The sequence below is a fragment of the Anolis sagrei genome, chromosome X (genome assembly GCF_037176765.1).
Source record: "Anolis sagrei isolate rAnoSag1 chromosome X, rAnoSag1.mat, whole genome shotgun sequence".
NCBI classification, from domain to species: Eukaryota; Metazoa; Chordata; class Lepidosauria; order Squamata; family Dactyloidae; genus Anolis; species Anolis sagrei.
Genome location: NC_090034.1, coordinates 41,015,715 through 41,034,371, shown reverse-complemented (window position 1 = coordinate 41,034,371; position 18,657 = coordinate 41,015,715). Strand labels below are relative to the sequence as shown.

Sequence of the window (18,657 nt, the reverse complement as noted above, 5' to 3'; positions counted from 1 at the left end):
TCCTACTCTACTGCATGGCTCAACAGCAGTATTTGTGAAAACGATCTTGGAATCCTCGTAGACAACAAGTTAAACAATGTCATACGGCAACTAAAAAAGCCAATGGGATTTTGGCCTGCATCAATAGGAGTCTAGTGTCTAGATTCAGGGAAGTCATGCTACTCCTCTGTTCTGCCTTGGTCTGACCACACCTGGAATCACACTGTGTCCAATTTAGGGCACCGCAATTTAAGAGAGACATACACAAGCTGGAATGTGTCCAGAGGAGGGCAACTAGAATGATCAAGAGTCTGGAGAACACGCCCTATGAGGAGTGGCTTAAAGAGCTGGCCATGCTTAGCCTGCAGAAGAGAAGGCTGAGAGGAGACATGATGAGGGCCATGGATAAGGATGTGAGGGGACATCACAGGAGGAGAGAGCAAGCTTGTTTTCTGCTGCCCTGTAGACTAGGACACAAAGGAACAACAGCTTCAAACTACAGGAAAGGAGATTCCACATGAACATTAGGAAGAACTTCTTGTGAGAGCTGTTCAGCAGTGGAACTCTCTGCCCCGGGTGGAAGCTCCTTCTTTGGAGGCTTTTAAGCAGAGGCTGGATGGCCATCTGTCAGGTGTGCTTTGAATGTGATTTTCCTGCTTCTTGGCAGAATGGGGTTGGACTGGATGGCCCATGAGGTCTCTTCCAACTCTATGATTCTATGACTCTATTTATCCCCCAGCCATCAATCAAATCAAATCCCAATTGCTGGACATATAAGGGTTGAGGTACACCTTTTGCTAGGAAAAGTCATTTTTATACCTGGTCAAGTGTTGGGGTGTTTCAAAACCTCGTGAAGTTAAATGGGTGAGTGTACCTAACAGGGTTTCCTCCATAGGAGCCCCTCAACCATGGAATCCATTGCCCAAGGGAGTTAGGCTGGTTCCCATTTCTTCAAGCTTCCAGTGGGCAGCCAAAACAGGGCTGTTCCACATGGCATTCAGTGTTTGAAATTGTTGTTTTAACTGGATTCTAGGATAATTTTTAGGAGTATTTTAATGTGGTTTAAAAATAATTTTATCTTTTTATTGTATTGATTGGCTTTTATTCATTCACTCCTCAGGTGGGCTAGGCAGAGATACAGAAATTATTTTAATTAATTAATAAATATATGTATTCATCCATTCATAGAATTTGTACATCCTGACAATCACAAGGGCTAATGTCACATGCCCCGATTTCTTTCCATACTAAAGGAGGCTATCAAGACCTGAACACATTTATTTATTTATTTATTTATTTATTTATTTATTCATTCATTCATTTGCAGCTTTTATATTCCGCCCTTCTCACCCCGCAGGGGACTCAGGGCAGATTACAGTATACACACATATGGCAAACATTCAATGCCAATTTTAACATACAACATATACAGACATACACAGAGGCTATTTAACTTTTTCTGGCCGCCAGGGAAGCTGTCGCTTTAATCATCCATCTGCGACGCTGATGAAGCACTTCCGCATTCCCGCATGCTTCCCCGCTGGAATGCTTTGCTGGAGTCTTCTTTATGGCCTCATAAATCAATTAATTTAGCCTCCCCACACTTTAAGGTGGTACCTTATTTTCCTACTTGACAGATGCAACTGTCTTTCGGGTTGCAAAGGTCGACAACAGGCTACACACAATTGGTTGGAAACCCACTCAAACCCGGGCTGGCTTTGAACTCATGACCTTTTGGTCAGAGTGATCTCAATGCAGCTGACACTCAGCCAGCTGCGCCACAATCCTGGTGCCCAGTTCTGGGTAGCTCTTGGTTCAAATCTGGGAGTCCCTGACTGCTATATAAAACAAGGCATTAGGGAAAATGATTTCTGCAAGGGTTGGGAAATTCCAAGAAAAGCAGTCTGTTTGTGGCATAGGCCAACAATTCCATCTTAACTTGCTCTGAGAAAGTATGGCATTTGAAATACCTGGCCCATATCCACTTGGATACCTCTGGTCTACCTCCTGGGAAGGGGGGTGCTAACAGCTTGAGCGTTTTGAATAAATACAGGCCTTGAGTGGACTAAAAATCCAAAAGCCAAGGAGTGGCAGCATGGAGAAAAAAAATAAGCCGAGATACAAAGGAGAGACCTAGCTTCCCTAAGAAGTTAGAGCCAAGAGAGAGACAAAAGGGAGCCCTGTTAGGTAGTCAAAAGCTTTATCACAGGTATTACATTACACAGGAAGGCTTTGGATTAATCCAAAATCCAGGATCAACACTGATAGAGAACTTGGCAAGACACAGGAAGAAAAGGGAATGAAGGATGGCCATGGGAATATTTTGGGGGGAGAGGCTGGCAGCATAAAGAAGGGCAGTCTTCTTGCTTTTGCCTGATCAGACTGGAGGCTCTGGGAAGGGGCCTATCTAGAAGAATTTGAATGAAGTGAAGCCAATAAAAACAGAACACCTTAAAACTGCCACAAGAAATTGCAGAGCAAAGGGCTCTTGTTCAGGGTTCTAGACAGCAGCGGTTTCTCCCCAAAGACTCAATTCCCAGTCCCACACCAGTCCCCAAAGAGTCAGTTCCTGTTCTCTGGCCAACAAATAGGAGGGTGCATATTCACTCAGATTAGTTCAGGGTCAGAAAATGTAGAGCTTGTGTTCAAGTGAGGGCTCCACAATGCTATGACAGACACTTCCAGCTAAATTAGGCCTGCTAGAGCCACTGTGGGTTAGGATGGGCTGGGGGACTGGCTCTCCATTGCTGCTCCTCTATCTCCTCATCATCAGCTATGCTAGCAAGAGTTGATGGGAGTGACAGCCAGCAATAACCAAAGACCCCAAACCTACAGATCCAATCACTCTTTCGCATATTTTATACCTGAACTAGATGGAATTGTGGCCTTACTTTGTCCAGAGGCAGCTTTTTAAAGAAAACAGCACTTCAAGCCCGACCGCCCTGTGGTCTCCCAAGGAGCTGGATGGGATTTAGAAGCTTCTGAAACTGCAGATGCCAAAATGAACTGGGGCATGAAATTAATTTCAACTTGGCCCTGTTAAAATACACAAACATTTAACATCCAGGCGGCGGGATGTGGATCAAAAGGCTATACTGTGCACAGAACCAAAAAACTAGCAAACAAGCAAAACCACAAAAAGCTTGGAGGGGGTGGGGGAGAATAAAAACTGGGTTCAAGGTTTTTTTTTTCCTTAGAAAAGGATATCTGTCAGCACATACCATGGCCAAAAACAAACACTGTGGTATACCTTATTTTAGGGAGGCGTACATGAAGGAGCTTTCCTGGCTTGAAAGGCTCCCTTGCACTGCATTTCATGCCTTAAACAATGTCACAGTGCAGCATGATTATGAAAGTGAGCTATACATTAAGAACAACTTTGGTTCAAATTTGGCCACAACCACAAACAGCAAATCACAGCTTCCATTTAAGGACCGGTATGGGAATAACACTGGCTTACTACCTTGCAGGGTTGTTGCACAAAGTCATATATTTATTTCATTCATTTCTACATTTATGATAAAATTAAATTCAGTGTGGGCTATGAATAAAAATGTAAATTACAATAAATCAAAAGCAATTATAACAAAAAACAAAACAAAGTAAAAACAGCTGGAACCATGTAATATTAGCAAGAGCAGACTAAAATGTGTGTGAAGTGATTTAAAGAGATCAAAAAAGAGCTTCCTGCAGTGATTACTTTAGAGAAGTGCAGTAATGGTTAGTTTGTTTAGACTGAGCAGGTAAAAACAAACTTCTTGTAAATATCAAATGAGTCCTCCTGGGGAGACTGGGTGGCCTATAAATAAAGATCATCATCATCATCATCATCATCATCATCATCATCATCATCATTAATTGGTCAGGTGACATACTGTACTTATTTTAAAAACCTGAAGACAACCAAGTATCATCTAAAAATGGCATTTTTAAGACATGGAGAAAATACCTTTTACAAAATAAAAATGTAAAAACAGTGAAGTTTGAGAAACTATATTGACTGCCCCTCCCCAATCTGCATATCTACCAGATTTTCTTGTTGCTGGGTTTCGGTTTGTTTTAACTATGTAGTTCATAATTATCATTACCTGTGGAATGCCTGCACAGTTGTTGTTCTGGTACTTTTAAATTGAGTCGCCTACAATGGCACAGTTGAGCAGTCAGAGGTATTGGAAACAAAGATCTATGAGGAGAGGCTAAGGGAGCTGGGTATTTTAGCTTGGAGAAAGAAAACTGAGAGGGACATAATAGCCATGCTTAAATATTAGAACAGATGTTATATTGAGAGGGAACAAGCTTGTTTTCTGCTGCTCTGGAGACTACAACACAATGGAGCCATGGATTTAAATGGCAGGAAAAGAGATTTCACCTAAACATTAGGAATAACATTGTGAGGGAAATAGCTGTTTGGCAGTGGAATATGCCACTGCCTCAGAGAGTGGTGACATCTTCTTCTGTGGAGGTTTTAAAGTAGAGGCTGGATGGCCATATGTTGGGAGAATTTTGATGGGGTATTCTTGTATGGAAGGGGTTGGACTGGATGGCCCTTGTGGTGTCTTCCAACTCTGTGATTCTACCCAGAGTGAACACATTAGTGTATTGTTATGGGGCAGCTATGATTTAACTGCTGTACATTGGGGGGGAAAGGTTGGGTAGGAACACCACCTTCTTGCAGCCTCCATTATTCTGAGAGAAAGCTGTAGTTTTATACCTTTATGGTATAAAACTTCTTCTAACTCTATAAATCTATGATTCTATAATTCTACAATTGCAAGCGTTGGGACTGTGAGTAAGGGAAAAGTAGTAGATTGACCTTTGGGGTGGCATTTCTTAGCACATCTACATCCTTCATTCCCTTTTGGTTCGTCATGCCAAATTTCATCTGTGCAGGACCATCAGCACCGATGCAGCAGTCAGTTCCAGTTGCATCTCTTCCTACACTGGCTTGGCTGAAAACTTCCAGACAGCATTCCAAGCTGAGGGAAAATCAAGCTTGCTGTGCCTATTCTTCCAGTGATAGCATTATCTTTTCCCCTCTTTGCGGTGTCTGAGCAGGGAAGTATGGACCTCCAAAGAGGAGCTTATATATTTCCTCACTGTGTGCACTTCTCAATTTGTTAGAGAAGGTAAATCTGTAGAAAACACACAAGGCTACCAAATGGGAGAGAAGTGCAAACCAGTATTTTGTCTCTAATACCTGCCGGTGTACACTCTCAAAAGGATCAGCAGGTCCCTTGATAGTAAGTTTAGGAATAGATAGTGTTCTATATCCAGATTTCTAATTTCTGATGAGTCATACTTCTCTACCATTCCTCACTTCTCATCCAGAGAAAACACACTCCTTGTATATTTGGGAGCCGACCAAAGTTGGAAGAGTAAGACATAATACAAGGGCAAGAATCATACAGAAGGGCAACATACAACCTTTTCCAAGGCCACTCAGTTCGGTCATGTTTCTGCTCCAGGACCAAATGAATTATCCAATTGCATCAAAGCTGAAAGCATGTCAGATTCAAAATAGATACACCCCGACCACAAATCAAAGGTTGATAGAAAGAACAGCATAACAAATTATGCAGAGAAGCAGCTAGAGTTTTGAGGTGATAGAAGAGAGGTGTTTTGAAGTCTTAGGAACATTTAACTATAATGAATCCATTTTGGCAACTTGTAGTTTGGGAATTCCTGGGCTCTACAAGGCCATATGGAAGTTGTTGCTATTGGGTGTTTTTTTTAACACTTGTTCTTCAAACCTGACAACTTCTTACAATTAGCTCTAGAAACGCATGTTACAGATGGATAAAATCCCTCAAGTATTCAGCGGACAAAGTGATAAAATGAACCGTACTGCTTCCTAGTGCAAACGAAGAGAACATTTTTGAATTTTAAAGATGAAAAGTGTACTGCAGAGGACAAAGTGAAGATTTGTAAACCAATGGTCGCCACGAAAACACACTTCAGAGAAGCCTATATCCCCACCTGAGGAAAGAGCCAGGCATTTCCAAACCCACTCTGAATTTACAACAGGTACTTGGCTTAGGCACCAAGGAAGAAGTACATAACCCAGATAGTGGGATTGCATACAGATTGTGACAGAAAAAATGCAGGTGGTTCCCTGCCCCCTAAATACATGGACACATAAGTGCTCCAACATTCCGTCTTCCTTTGTTTTAACATCTATCCCTGCCATCCCTCCAGCAAGAAACCACATCACTTGGTTACTGTCTCTCGTTAGCTCCACATGATGAACTACTTCAGACATTTTGTTGCTTCCAGCCACACAAGTAGGAAAGCTGTCCTCTCTCAATTCCTCTCTTGGCAGGAACAGAAGAGAACTGAGGCAAGAAGGGCAAAGAGTCACTTTCCCCTGACTTAGCCTTGCTCATGCATTGACATCCGAAAGAAAGGTGGGAAGCAGGTGGAGAGAGAGAAAGAAGACTGTACTGCCACATACTTACATTTTAATGTTCTCATGGTATTGCCTCGTGTCTGAAGGCTGGTTGTACAGCGGCTGAAATGGAAAAAAGCGAAACTGAAATTGCAGCAGGGGCTGGCATTTTGGAGTCAAGATGGGCTATTAAGAATCTGCATCAGTTATAAGGGCTGGTTTTTGAGAGCTGGAGGTTACAATGCCCCTAGAACCCCCAAAACTGGTATCAAGGGCCGACTAAGGCCACTGCCAAACCTTTCTGACTCCAGCCCCTATGCTGCTCCTGCTCTCTATTCCATTTTCTTTTTCTTTCAAAAATGCTGCTTTGCTTGAGTCACCACAGAACTGAAAATACTGTGTTCCAAAGCAAGCCGTTTTAGAAACAAGCAATTCGTAATACAGTTCCTCTGAAGCCCACATGTGACACAGCAAAGCGTAGCAAACAGAAGAGAGCAGACTGTTATTTGCTTTATCATGGAAGGAAAGATGAAAGCCACACACCTGGGAACTCAGGGCACAGAGCTGAGGTTAGGATGGCCTCGGTAGCAGAACATACGGCTCTCATGCAGAAAGACCCAAATTCAGTCCCCAGCATTTTCCTGTTAAACAATCTCTCACATAGTACAGAAGGAAATGATAGGACTAACAGGTTGCCTTTCAGAGTGTCAAAATATCTTAGTCGGGAATGATGGAGACTGTTGTCAAAGACATTTGAAGAGCACCAGATTTACTCAGAAATGAGAAGACAGCCATGTCTACACAGGTCAGATAGTGTGGACTTGCCTCTCAGCTGCTGTGGGGAGTTCACATGAGGCATGGCTGGGTTAGCAGCAGAAGCATTATGGAATTTATTCTATTGCTAGTTAGAACAAAACAATACTGAGTGAGGGGGGCAGAATTTTTGAATTGGAAACAACCTCAAGGACCATCTAGTGCGACACCCTGCTATGCAGAAATAAAGCACTCATTAGAGATGCTTATCTAGCCTGTGTTCCAGCAAAGAGTCCACCACCCTCTGAAGCAGACCATTCCAATATAAAATTGCTCTTGCTATCAGGGAGTGCTTCCTAATGACTAGGTGGAATCTCTTTTCTTTTTCTTGCAATCCTAGGCCATCTCTACATGGATCAAATAAAATAAAGTCAGAGCAAATCCATTATAAGCAGTCCACATGATAGATGGGACAATTTCATGGCAGCAATGCTGCTTCCAGCTATTCATCTGGCACAAGAAGAAGCACAAACTCAGGAGTTTCTAAATATTGCAGTGTACATCCAGGTGGCTCTGATGCTTCTGAATTGTGGACAGCTGGATTGGGCTGGATCCGGGGCTATATCTTGGCAATAGCCATTACTCAGTTGTTTTTACATAGAAACACAAAAATAAGGCCAACATACTCCCACTGTAAAGTGAGAAATTATCCAGGGTAAGAAGTCTAATCCATTCTCAAAAGAGAGAGGGAGTATGAAGTCAGATGTCTTTCTAGTTCAGTGGTTCTCAACCTGTGGGTTCCCAGGTGTTTTGGCCCACAACTCCCAGAAATCCCAGCCAGTTTATCAGCTGTTAGGATTTCTGGAAGTTGAAGACCAAAACATCTGGGGACCCACAGGTTGAGAACCAGTGTTCTAGTCTGTATTACTTTGACACCCCTGCGCGAAACACAGGTCAGCCTGCCTTTGAACAAAGAAGAAAAAGCAGCACGAACCAGAGCAATCTTACCCACTGCTTACCTACAATATACAGAGACATTCCACATGGTATTCAATTGAAGGCAAGGGTAAAACCTGTAGCGTAAGCCATCTACACAAGTTCCCTCAAGGCCATAACTTAATCCACAAATTAATTTCATTGTGATGGCTTTAATTTAATTTTGTAAATGACATGCACTGAAACTTTGCTTTCTACATCTGCCTGCCACCTCAGAAGGAGGAGGAAATCATGCTTCTCTCCCCCCTCCTGCCCTCAAGCCAGCTAAGAGGAGAAAGGGGACTGAGGAAGGGACTTTGAAAACACCTGTCTCCTGATTGTTGCTTATTATTTCTGTTGTGGTTTTATATTGTATTTAATGTTTTTATGTGCATTTTGATATTATGTATATTACTTGTTGCCTGTAAACCGCCTTGAGTCGCCGAAAGGCTGAGAAAGGCGGTATACAAATACAGTAAATAAATAAATAAACTTCTTCTGAATAGAACAGGACCCTCCCATTTGTGAATGCTGCTTACCATCACGGGATTTGCAGAGGCATGTTCCTTCTGCTCCTAAGAGACGTAAAAAAAACCCTACTTTCTACCCTCTAATTTTAAATATAAATATGACTATATCCTTAGTAGCCAATCATAAAAAGCAAGACTTCATGGCACCCCACCTCAAACCTAGGAGTGAAAAATAATCATTCTTAGAAATGTAATCATGCAAGTGATCTCTGATTGCTGGCAGACTGTTCAATCTCTGCAGCTTCCTCCACCGGCACCAAGTTAGCAAAGCATGTCAAAGTCAAGGAAGGCTTCCTTGCTGATCTCGTAACCATACACATGTCTGGAGTGAATCTTGCACCTCCAACACTCCAAAGCAGGCATCACCCTCCAACTGTTTTCACATCCCACTACCAGAAGCCCTAGTAAGCTTGTTCAATAGTCAGGAATTCTGGGAGTTAGAGGCCAAAACAGCTAGAGGGTCAAAGTTTGGAGATGCCTGTTCCAAAGTGTTAAGATAAAGATAGGCAGAATGAAAAGCCGAATAACTTGACAACAGAGAGAGGGTTTCTCAAGGAAGTGTAACAAGACTTACCAACTCCACCTGAGGTCCAAGCCCTTCCAGTATTCTGTGGGCAGCTTCTGCTTTTTTCTGGAAATAAAAGAGGAGGAAAACACATAAATACATAAGTTGTGTGGGGAATGGACAAGCATACATTTATTTCTTACAATTCCAACTGTTGCTATCCCCGTCCTCCATGGTGCACACTTCAATTTCTCAAAAAAATGAATCTCACTTATCTTCTCCCTTCTCCTGAACAGAAAAGAGAAAGTGTAGAAAAAAGAGAGAGCACAGGAAGAACTCTTCCATGACACAGTCTCACTGGTTGGGAATGACAACGTTGAGTAGCTGCCAAGTTGAAAAGCAAAGCAAGGGGGAGCTCCACCCTCACATTTCCTTCAAAGACTTGGCAAGCAAGGAAAATGAATTTGGGAGTGGAATGAGAGGGAATGCCTAGGATGCACTTTGTTCTTGGTTGCTGGCAACTCCCTCCCCACCCCACCCCCCACCCCATGACTTTTCTTTCACTTTCTAGCATTTGCTGTACAGTTGCCCCACTGGCTGTCCAAGGATGGAGAACCCCAGGGAGATAAGGAGAGTTAACAGTATGATCTATCAGGCTCCTTTCTCTGACTCAGATCTCCTTGGAACTTGAGATTGTTTTATTAGCACAACTACCCCAAGGCCTTTCTTCTCGTTCCTCCCAAATCATTCGCCGCTCTCCCCTTTTGGCTTCTTGTGCAGGAATACGTATTAACCACACACCTGCACGTGCATAAGGGCCATATGTCAGACTCAGAACAGGGTTACAAAGAGGCATGCACCATGGTAGTGAAGAGTCCAAATAAAAGGTGAGCTTTCCAGTAAAATGGAGAGCTTCCCTAAATGGCAGCACTCAAGATAAATCCACTAATAAAAAGTCACAGATGGATAGAAAGTAAAAGGCAGGCAGGCAGGCCCAACAATGGGAGGTGAGGTAATCAACAGAAATGCTAGAAGTTGGGGAGGCAGTCGACTGCATCTCTGGGTGCTTGCTGTCCTGTAGCCGCCTTTCCCTGTCTAGGTCAAAAAGTGCTCCCAGGGTAGTTACAGGCTGGCTGAGGTATGGATGCTGCCACATTTTAATACTTATTACAAGTATTAATAATCCATAGTAATACTTGTATGATGTCTGTTTTATGGTTATTATAGGAAAGAAGCTATTGCTCAGCAGGTGAGCACATGCTCTCTATTTGGAAAGTCCCAGGTTCAGTTTTTAGCGTCTCAAAAAAAGAGCTGTGAAAGATTCCAGCCTGGACCCCAGACAGCCACTGCTTTAAGTTTTCAGTGAGAAGACCTAGCCAGGGGAACCCATCCTTCCTATCCCTGCCCTTCATTTGATTAGTATCCAAATCAATAGCTAGGCCTTGTGCAAAAAAAAAAAAAAAAAAAGGGGGGGGGGGAAGGATGAGCTATCAGAGTCAAGATATGGGTTATAAGCTGTGAAAAGTTTGGATCCACGTTCTACCTCCTTCTTTATAATGAATGAAAAAACATTAGAAGCATTCTTAGTTTGCAGCAGACAATACTATGTCTTATTATGGAGTTCAAGACACACTGAGCCTATATGAGTGCCTGGAGGACAATAACCCAGCTCGGCTCCCAACATTTTTACAACAATAGCTTCACCACTGACTGTCCTACTTTGATCAGGAAGGGCTGAGGTGGAGCAAGGCTGCTGGGAGCAGAGCAAGACTGTGGAGGGGAAGAAGAAGCGCCAGGTGTCTTGGTGGAGGCAGCGTGCAGATCCCTGTGCCCTCCACATGCTTTATCTCCAAGCCATTATTCAAAACCCCAACAAAGCTATGGCCTCTTCATCCATCCAAATGCAATACAGTATGGCTTCAGCAAAAAAAACTTCCACTTTCGATTGAAAAAGTAAGCTGTGGTTTGTTCCAAATTAGCTCCGTCTCCAGCTACTTGTATATAAAGGGAGAGGAAGGGGTATAGAGAGTGCTACCACTTTCTTTGTGTGACAAACCGTAACTCTTAATGTTGTCAATGGTCCTTCCCAATGACTTACAATCTAATGAACAAAATAGAAGGAAGGAAAGGCGGGAAAGAGAGCAAGCCAAGAAAAACAAATTATAGTCATGTTTGAGGGAAGGGATCTTATGAGAAACAATTAAGACTGTCAATCAGAGAAATGGTGGGCCTTTCATGGTACAGCAGAAAGTTAACATCTTCCCAGATGGAACAAATGTAACCATTTGAAAGAGTACCGAACCAAGTAGTCTTAAGTTCAAATCTCAAAATCTCACCTCAAGCCATCATACATATATATCCCAACCATCTGCAATGCAGGCTAATCATTCTATATTATCTGGCAAGGTGGCTGCATGAATTGCTGAGTAAAACAAACACACACTGTGCTTTGAACTCTCTAAAGTATGCTACAAGTAAGAGCCTCTGTGATGGATCAAAAAAGGCAGGCCAAAGACGTCAGTCAGTTCCAGCAATCTACCTCTCGACAGCAGTTGGCCAACATTGCCACCCACTGGAACTTAAGGTTTCTAGTTATTTTTGGTGGCAGGAAAAATGTTGGCTATTGAATTAGACAAAAAAACAAAACAAAACAGAGAGATTCTCTTCTCCTATTCAACATTATTTAGAATTCAATGTTAACTAAACATTCAGAACCAGAATGATGCTATGGTTTAAGTGTTGGACCAGAGAATGGTTCAAATTGCCATTCAACCATGGAAACCCCTGGGTGAACTTGAGCAAATCACACTCTCTCAACCTCCTCAGATGAAGGCAATGGAAAATCCCCTCTGATTTTCCAAGGGAGAGGCTTACGTTGCCCTAAATTGGAAAATAGTGTGAAGGCACACAACAATAACACTGGAGACCTCAGAATGCCTACATTAAGGACATCTCTTCAAGAAAGAGATGGGAAAAAACCTTTATTGTAGTAATAATGCAAATGTGAGTTGCCCCAACTGCACTATAGCACAACAACAAAACTGTTGTTGAATGTTTCACCACACATCATGGCACCCACTGAAAATAAATGAAGCAGTCTTGCCAGGCAAACATATGTAGCTATATAACTTTGCTTTGGGACAAAATTAAGGGCTGTCCGGTACCTGAAGCTTTTTCTCTGTTCCTCAAATGGTGTTGAGATTTATACCTTACTACACTCATTGCAAAGCTAAGAAAGATATTCCTTACCTAGTAATCTACACAAGACAGCATGGAAGACATTTTACATGGAGAGCAGCTGACTTTATTCAGAATATTAATGAACACTAAATTATGGGGGTAACTCAACTGAGCAAATTGATAGTGGGATCAATATTTGAGTTCGGTTAAGAAATGTCCATCAAATGCCCTTAGTATTATGTCCTCCAAAAGCACTTTATACTGATTTAAGAACTGCCTGTACATTTCCACCAATGCCCCATCTCCTCTATATTGTTCATGCCAGCATTATTTTTTAAACTTCAATTACATTTGGCCCAGCCATAGTTTTTTAAATGTGCATTGTGTTTTTGTTTATATTTATGCTATTTGTGTATGAGATCTATTTTAATTGCTTTGCTTTGTATTGTGATTGTTATTACTTGTTATTGATGTATTGTGGGCTCGGCCTCATGTAAGCCTCACCGAGTCCCTTGGGGAGATGGTAGCGGAGTATAAATAAAGTATTATTATTAGTATTAGTATTAGTATTTCTTTTGTTGATTTTTTTTCTAGTCATAATTGTGTTTTTCTAGCTAGAATTGCCTTGATTCTGCTGTTGAGATACTATAAGTAAATAATTTTGGAACTAGAGGAAGGTAAAATGACAGAAAGCTACATTACTGTTGTATTTTAATTTTTACGTTCCAGCCTTCTGGGCTAGAAGCAATTATATTCGTTTGTAGGGTTGCTTTTTCTTTTCTACCTCAGGGAGGCAACTGTGCGAAGGCATATTTTTGAAGACAGCAAAAATGCTTTGCCTCAAACAATGATCTCCTCAGTGTAGATATAAGCCAGGTTTTATTTTTTGGACACAGAGAAGGTTGTGTCAGATACTGCTGATACAAAGCTACCTGAGGATAGACAGCTAGCTGGAGGCACTAATGGGAAAATATGTCCAAGAAAATGCTGAATCAGGAGACTGGCAAGTAGTGCCAAGCTGAATAAAATTCAGCAAAACTGAATGAACATGTAAGAAAGGCTTGTGAGTTTGACCTCATGACTTACAGATAAGAATATGGAGAAAATGTCTGGCACCAATTTCAGGCCCACGAAGAAGACTAAACACGAGTTGTTGTGTTAGCAGTTTGCCAAATATACCAAGTGTGAACAGCATAGAGGGTTTAGATCTCATTCCTATTAACATCAGGACTATAAATAGCCATATCTTGTTTTACATAACATAAGGAAATTGATAATCCCTAAATTTAGAGATTAGCAATAATTGTTGTGAAGGCAAATGGCACCCAAAATCAAGCCTGATATAGCACATTCCTGTGAGATCCAAATTGACTATCAAGGGGAGGCAACTATGGTATGACCAGGGACCACTTATGTTTTGTTGTTTGTCTATTGTATTCATGTAATGAATTTATACTCAGATTGGTTTACTAAATGTTCATTTGACAATCTCTTGCCCTCAGGCTTGCAATCTAAATTACCTAGGAGCTTCTGGGGATTGCATGGACAATTGAAAAATGAAACCCAAATCCATTTTTTTCAGACCTTGCAAACCTATTGAAAATGGACGCAATTGGAGGCTTCCAGGAACAACAATTTACTCCTTTTTTTGGCCAGAAAACACAAATCAGTGAACTTTGGCAGTATCCAAGGCTACAAACACATCCTTGGGGGGAGTCCACACTGCCTAACTTCTCTCAGGAAGAATGGCAAGACAACATTCCTAGTCTGAAGCCTACATTACTAGATATGATAAGATAGGATCATTAGATTTGGATGTGATGATTATAGCGTTGCCTGCATTTTGAATCTTGTTTCATATTACAACAGGGTTTGACAAACTGCAGGTCTAGAGCTTCAGGAGTCCCACCAAGGTTGTCTCTGAGGCTCTTATCCATTTCTGATCTTCTTTTAGTCCCTCCAGAAAGGTGCAATGGCTCACCCAGAACCTTCTAGAAGAGGAATTTGTTTTTTTAAAAGGTTGCAGCTGCATCTTCTCCAAATATTTAACATTTTTAAAAATCCAGCCTTTCAAAATTAAAAGTGTTCTTCCAGTCACTTCCAGTCTTATTTATTTTTCTTTGGAAGACCATACTACCCCTAAAAGGGTCCTTGGAACTGAAAAACGGCCTAAAGCGATTGCAACTGCCCATGCAACATCACAAGATTTGTTTAGTAAATAGTTGATGTAAAGAATTATTTTAAGAGTTTTCTATCTGGAAAAAGATATGCCTATACAAACAGTAAAATCTATCCATCAGTGACACCTGCCCAAAGGCAATCTAGACATGCCAAGTTATTGCATAGATCAGGGCTGGCAAAGAGGCATGCTTTGTCACAACTCGATGGCTAGAGAAATGCACTTTTCATTTGGCTCAGGTTCCAGGCCTCAGTGCTGCCACTGAAAGCAGAGTCCAAGATTGAACCCTGGAGAGTGAAAGCACAAAATACTGAAAGCTGTGTGCTCAGCAGACTGAATCAGCACTCACTTCACAGAAATCAGAGCTTGGCCACAAACTGGCATGTAGGTGGATGTGGGGAGAGAGGATACTGTAGACCAAAAACGTAACTTTTCTATGTTTTGACTGAAACACATAGGATGAAAACAACCAAATTAAGTCAGACTCTCTCCTTCTTAGATACGATGCACAATCAGCTAAGCCACCCAGTGGCTGGCTCTTGCATTACTTTGGGGGGGGGGGGGGGGAGGGATAGTCTGGAACTCAATTCTGGGTTGTATTTCCAGAAAGCTAGCAAAGTGAATTATAGGGAAGGCTGAGCGAAGGAAGATAGATGCTTTTGAACTGTGGTGCTGGAGGAAAGTTCTGAGAGTGCCTTGGACTGCGAGAAGATCCAACCAGTCAATACTTCTGGAAATAAAGCCTGACTGCTCATTGGAGGGAAGGATATAAGAGGCAAAGATGAAGTACTTTCGCCACATCATGAGAAGAAAGGACAGCTTAGAGAAGACGATGCTGGGGAAAATGGAAGGAAAAAGGAAAAGGGGCCGACCAAGGGCAAGATGGATGGATGGCATGCTTGAAGTGACTGGATTGACCTTGAAGGAGCTGGGGGTGGTGATGGCCGACAGGGAGCTCTGGCGTGGGCTGGTCCAGGAGGTCACAAAGAGTCGGAAACGACTGAACGAATGAACAACAACAACAAAGTAAGGTGAATTAGTCATCATTGAAAAAGAAGAACTAGAAAAAAATGGGAATGCAAGTGGAATCAAACCAGATGTTGGACAAAAGGCTTACATTTCATCAAGGAAGGGGCACACTAGAGAACATTAGTGTGCCGACTGTATTGTGTAGCTGTGTCACGCAAACACAATGAGAAACCTCTGAGTCTATACAAAATAAAAAAAACCAGATTATATATATGAAAGGTTTTCAAGATATATGTTGTACATTTAGTTATTAGAATTTATGTAGGTGTCCGTATCTCTTATACAGGGTTGATTTCATCTACTGTTTGCTAGTAAAACTGTACTACTGTGTCGCAAAATTATGCATGTCTAAAATGGATTTTATTTATTTATTTATCGTGTCATCCGCAACCAGAACATTGTATTACATTTCTAACAGAACAAAACAAACAAACAGATAAAAAACCCACAAATTTTGCAAACTTGGTAGCTGATTAAATGTCCTTTGACCAGTATCTGGCCACTTGGAGTGCCTCTGGTGTTGCCGCAAGAAGGTCCTCCATCGTGCATGTGGCAGGGCTCAGGTTGCATTGCTGCAGGTGGTCTGTGGTTTGCTCTTCTCCACACTCGCATGTCATGGATTCAACTTTGTAGCCCCATTTCTTAAGATTGGCTCTGCATCTCATGGTGCCAGAGTGCAGTCTGTTCAGCGCCTTCCAAGTCGCCCAGTCTTCTGTGTGCCCAGGGGGGAGTCTCTCATCTGGTATCACCCACGGATTGAGGTGCTGGGTTTGAGCCTGCCACTTTTGAACTCTCGCTTGCTGAGGTGTTCCTGGGAGTGTCTCTGTAGATCTAAGAAAACTATTTCTTGATTTAAGTCATTGACGTGCTGGCTGATACCCAAACAAGGGATGAGCTGGAGATGTCTCTGCCTTGGTCCTTTCACTATTGGCTGCAACTTCCCGGCAGATGTCAGGTGGTGCAATACCGGCTAAGCAGTGTAATTTCTCCAGTGGTGTAGGGCGCAGACACCCTGTGATAATGCAGCATGTCTCATTCAGAGCCACATCCACTGTTTTAGTGTGGTGAGATGTGTTCCACACTGGGCATGCGTACTCAGCAGCAGAGTAGCATAGCGCAAGGGCAAATGTCTTCACTGTATCTGGTTGTGATCCCCAGGTTGTGCCAGTCAGCTTTCATATGATATTGTTTCTAGCACCCACTTTTTTTTTGATGTTCAGGCAGTGCTTCTTGTAAGTCAGAGAACGGTCCAGAGTGACTCCCAGGTATTTGGGTGCGCTGCAATGCTCCAGTGGGATTCCTTCCCAGGTAATCCTCAGAGCTCGCGATGCTTGTCTGTTCTTAAGGTGAAAGGCACATGTCTGTGTTTTAGATGGATTAGGGATCAGTTGGTTTTCCCTGTAATAGGCAGTTAGAGCGCCTAGAGCTTCGGAGAGCTTCTGTTCAACCATCTCAAAGCTCCCTGCTTGAGCGGTAATGGCATGGTCATCAGCATAGATGAAACTCTCTGTCCCTTCTGGCAGTGGCTGGTCATTTGTGTAGATGTTGAACATGGATGGAGCGAGCACGCTCCCCTGAGGCAGGCCGTTTTTCTGTTTCCGCCATCTGCTTCTCTGGCCCTGGAACGCAACAAAAAAGCTCCTGTTTTGTAGCAGGTTTCCTATGAGGCGGGTGAGGTGGTAGTCCTTTGTGATATTATACATTTTTCTCAGGAGGAGGCGGTGGTTCTCAGTATCATAAGCCACTGACAGGTCTATGAAGACAGCTCCTGTGATCTGCTGCTTTTCAAAGCCATCTTCTATGTGCTGAGTCAGGTTCAGTACTTGCGATGTGCAGCTTTTGCCTTTCTTGAAGCCAGCTTGCTGTGGAATCAGCAAAGGATATTGCCAACATGATATGTTTGGAAAGTTCTCCTCTAGATATATGTTTTGTTAAATAACACAGACCCTTCAAGATTTGCTCACAAAAGCAAGCTGGAAAAGTTCCAAAGGCATTTCAGGTTCCGTATAATCCTATTCCAATTCTGTAATCTGTTCCAAAGTTTGAGCAGACTGGAACCATTTTCCTATGGGTCCATCAAAACTTCTGTTAATCTCTGCCAATAACATTTACATTTGTAGATGACAGCTTCCGTAAGTTTGGAAATGGCTTGTTTAAAGTAAAAGTCTGGAAATATTTGGCTATTAATAGAAATTTACGTACACATGCTAAATATGCCTTATCCCCAAATCCAAAATGCTTCAAAACCCGAAACCTTCTGTCACCGGCCACTCGCTTTTGCTTTTAGGGCAGTGGCTGTGGTACTCCTGCTGGTTTGTTTGCAAGGCAAAAATGAGTGGCTGGTGGGCTCCAGAGATCTCATGTACAGTACTATATATGTATATATTTTGAATATCAGATCCCTTAAACCTCAGTCTCTCAGAACTCCAATCTCTCTCCAGCCTTGCTTCTCACACACAGCAGAAGTAATAAATGGATGGGACGCAAGACTGGAGAGAGGAATTTGTGAGGTTGGTGGGAGACAGCATCTGTGAAATTGCAGAAGATGTGATACTGAACTGAGTACTACACTTAAGAGTCCTGCCATTTCTCAGATACTCAGTCTCTCAACAACCCCACAAATACAGTATACACTCCAGTTTTTGTGTTTTACATTGTGTATATATTGTGCATATGTAAATATTCCAAAATCCAATATGCTTTTGGCCTCAAGTATTTTGGATAAGGAATGCTCACCACAAAATTAGTTCCTTTTTCCAGTAATGAAAATATATGTATATTAAAATGTAACCATAACAGTATAATTGCAATTCTTTGGTTATTTTTATAGTTATCAAGGTATGGTTTTCCTCAATAACAGAAGAGAACTAGATGTTGGCTTGTTTGTGTTTGTGCTGCTGCCTGTTGCTCTGTTGAAGACACTGAAGTGATGAAGCGGCTGTAAAGTGTGTTTTGTTTCACAGTGGAGCAGGAAAATAAAGCATTGCTTTTAATTTAAAAAAAAACTTTACTGCAGGAATGGGAAATTATGGTTTTTGGGTTGCTGTTGGATCACAACTCCTATCAGTTCCAGTCAACATGGGCAGTTAGCAGGTGTGATGGAAGCTGGAGTCCAGCAACATCTGAAGACCAGAAATTCTCC

At 42.1% G+C, this 18,657-nt stretch overlaps 1 protein-coding gene across 13 annotated transcripts in view; it reads right to left on the bottom strand.

Moving 5' to 3' along the window:
* Window positions 1–18,657, bottom strand: part of NCOR2 (nuclear receptor corepressor 2) — a 343,965-nt gene that overhangs the window by 166,761 nt on the left and 158,547 nt on the right. For all 13 annotated transcript variants that reach the window (XM_060785561.2, XM_060785569.2, XM_060785570.2 and 10 more), the window contains exons 7-8: window positions 9,197–9,253; window positions 6,435–6,487 (exon numbers count right to left, since the gene is read on the bottom strand). In XM_060785561.2, coding sequence (XP_060641544.2) covers window positions 6,435–6,487; window positions 9,197–9,253 — 110 coding nt within the window. The remainder of the gene's footprint in view (window positions 1–6,434; window positions 6,488–9,196; window positions 9,254–18,657) is intronic.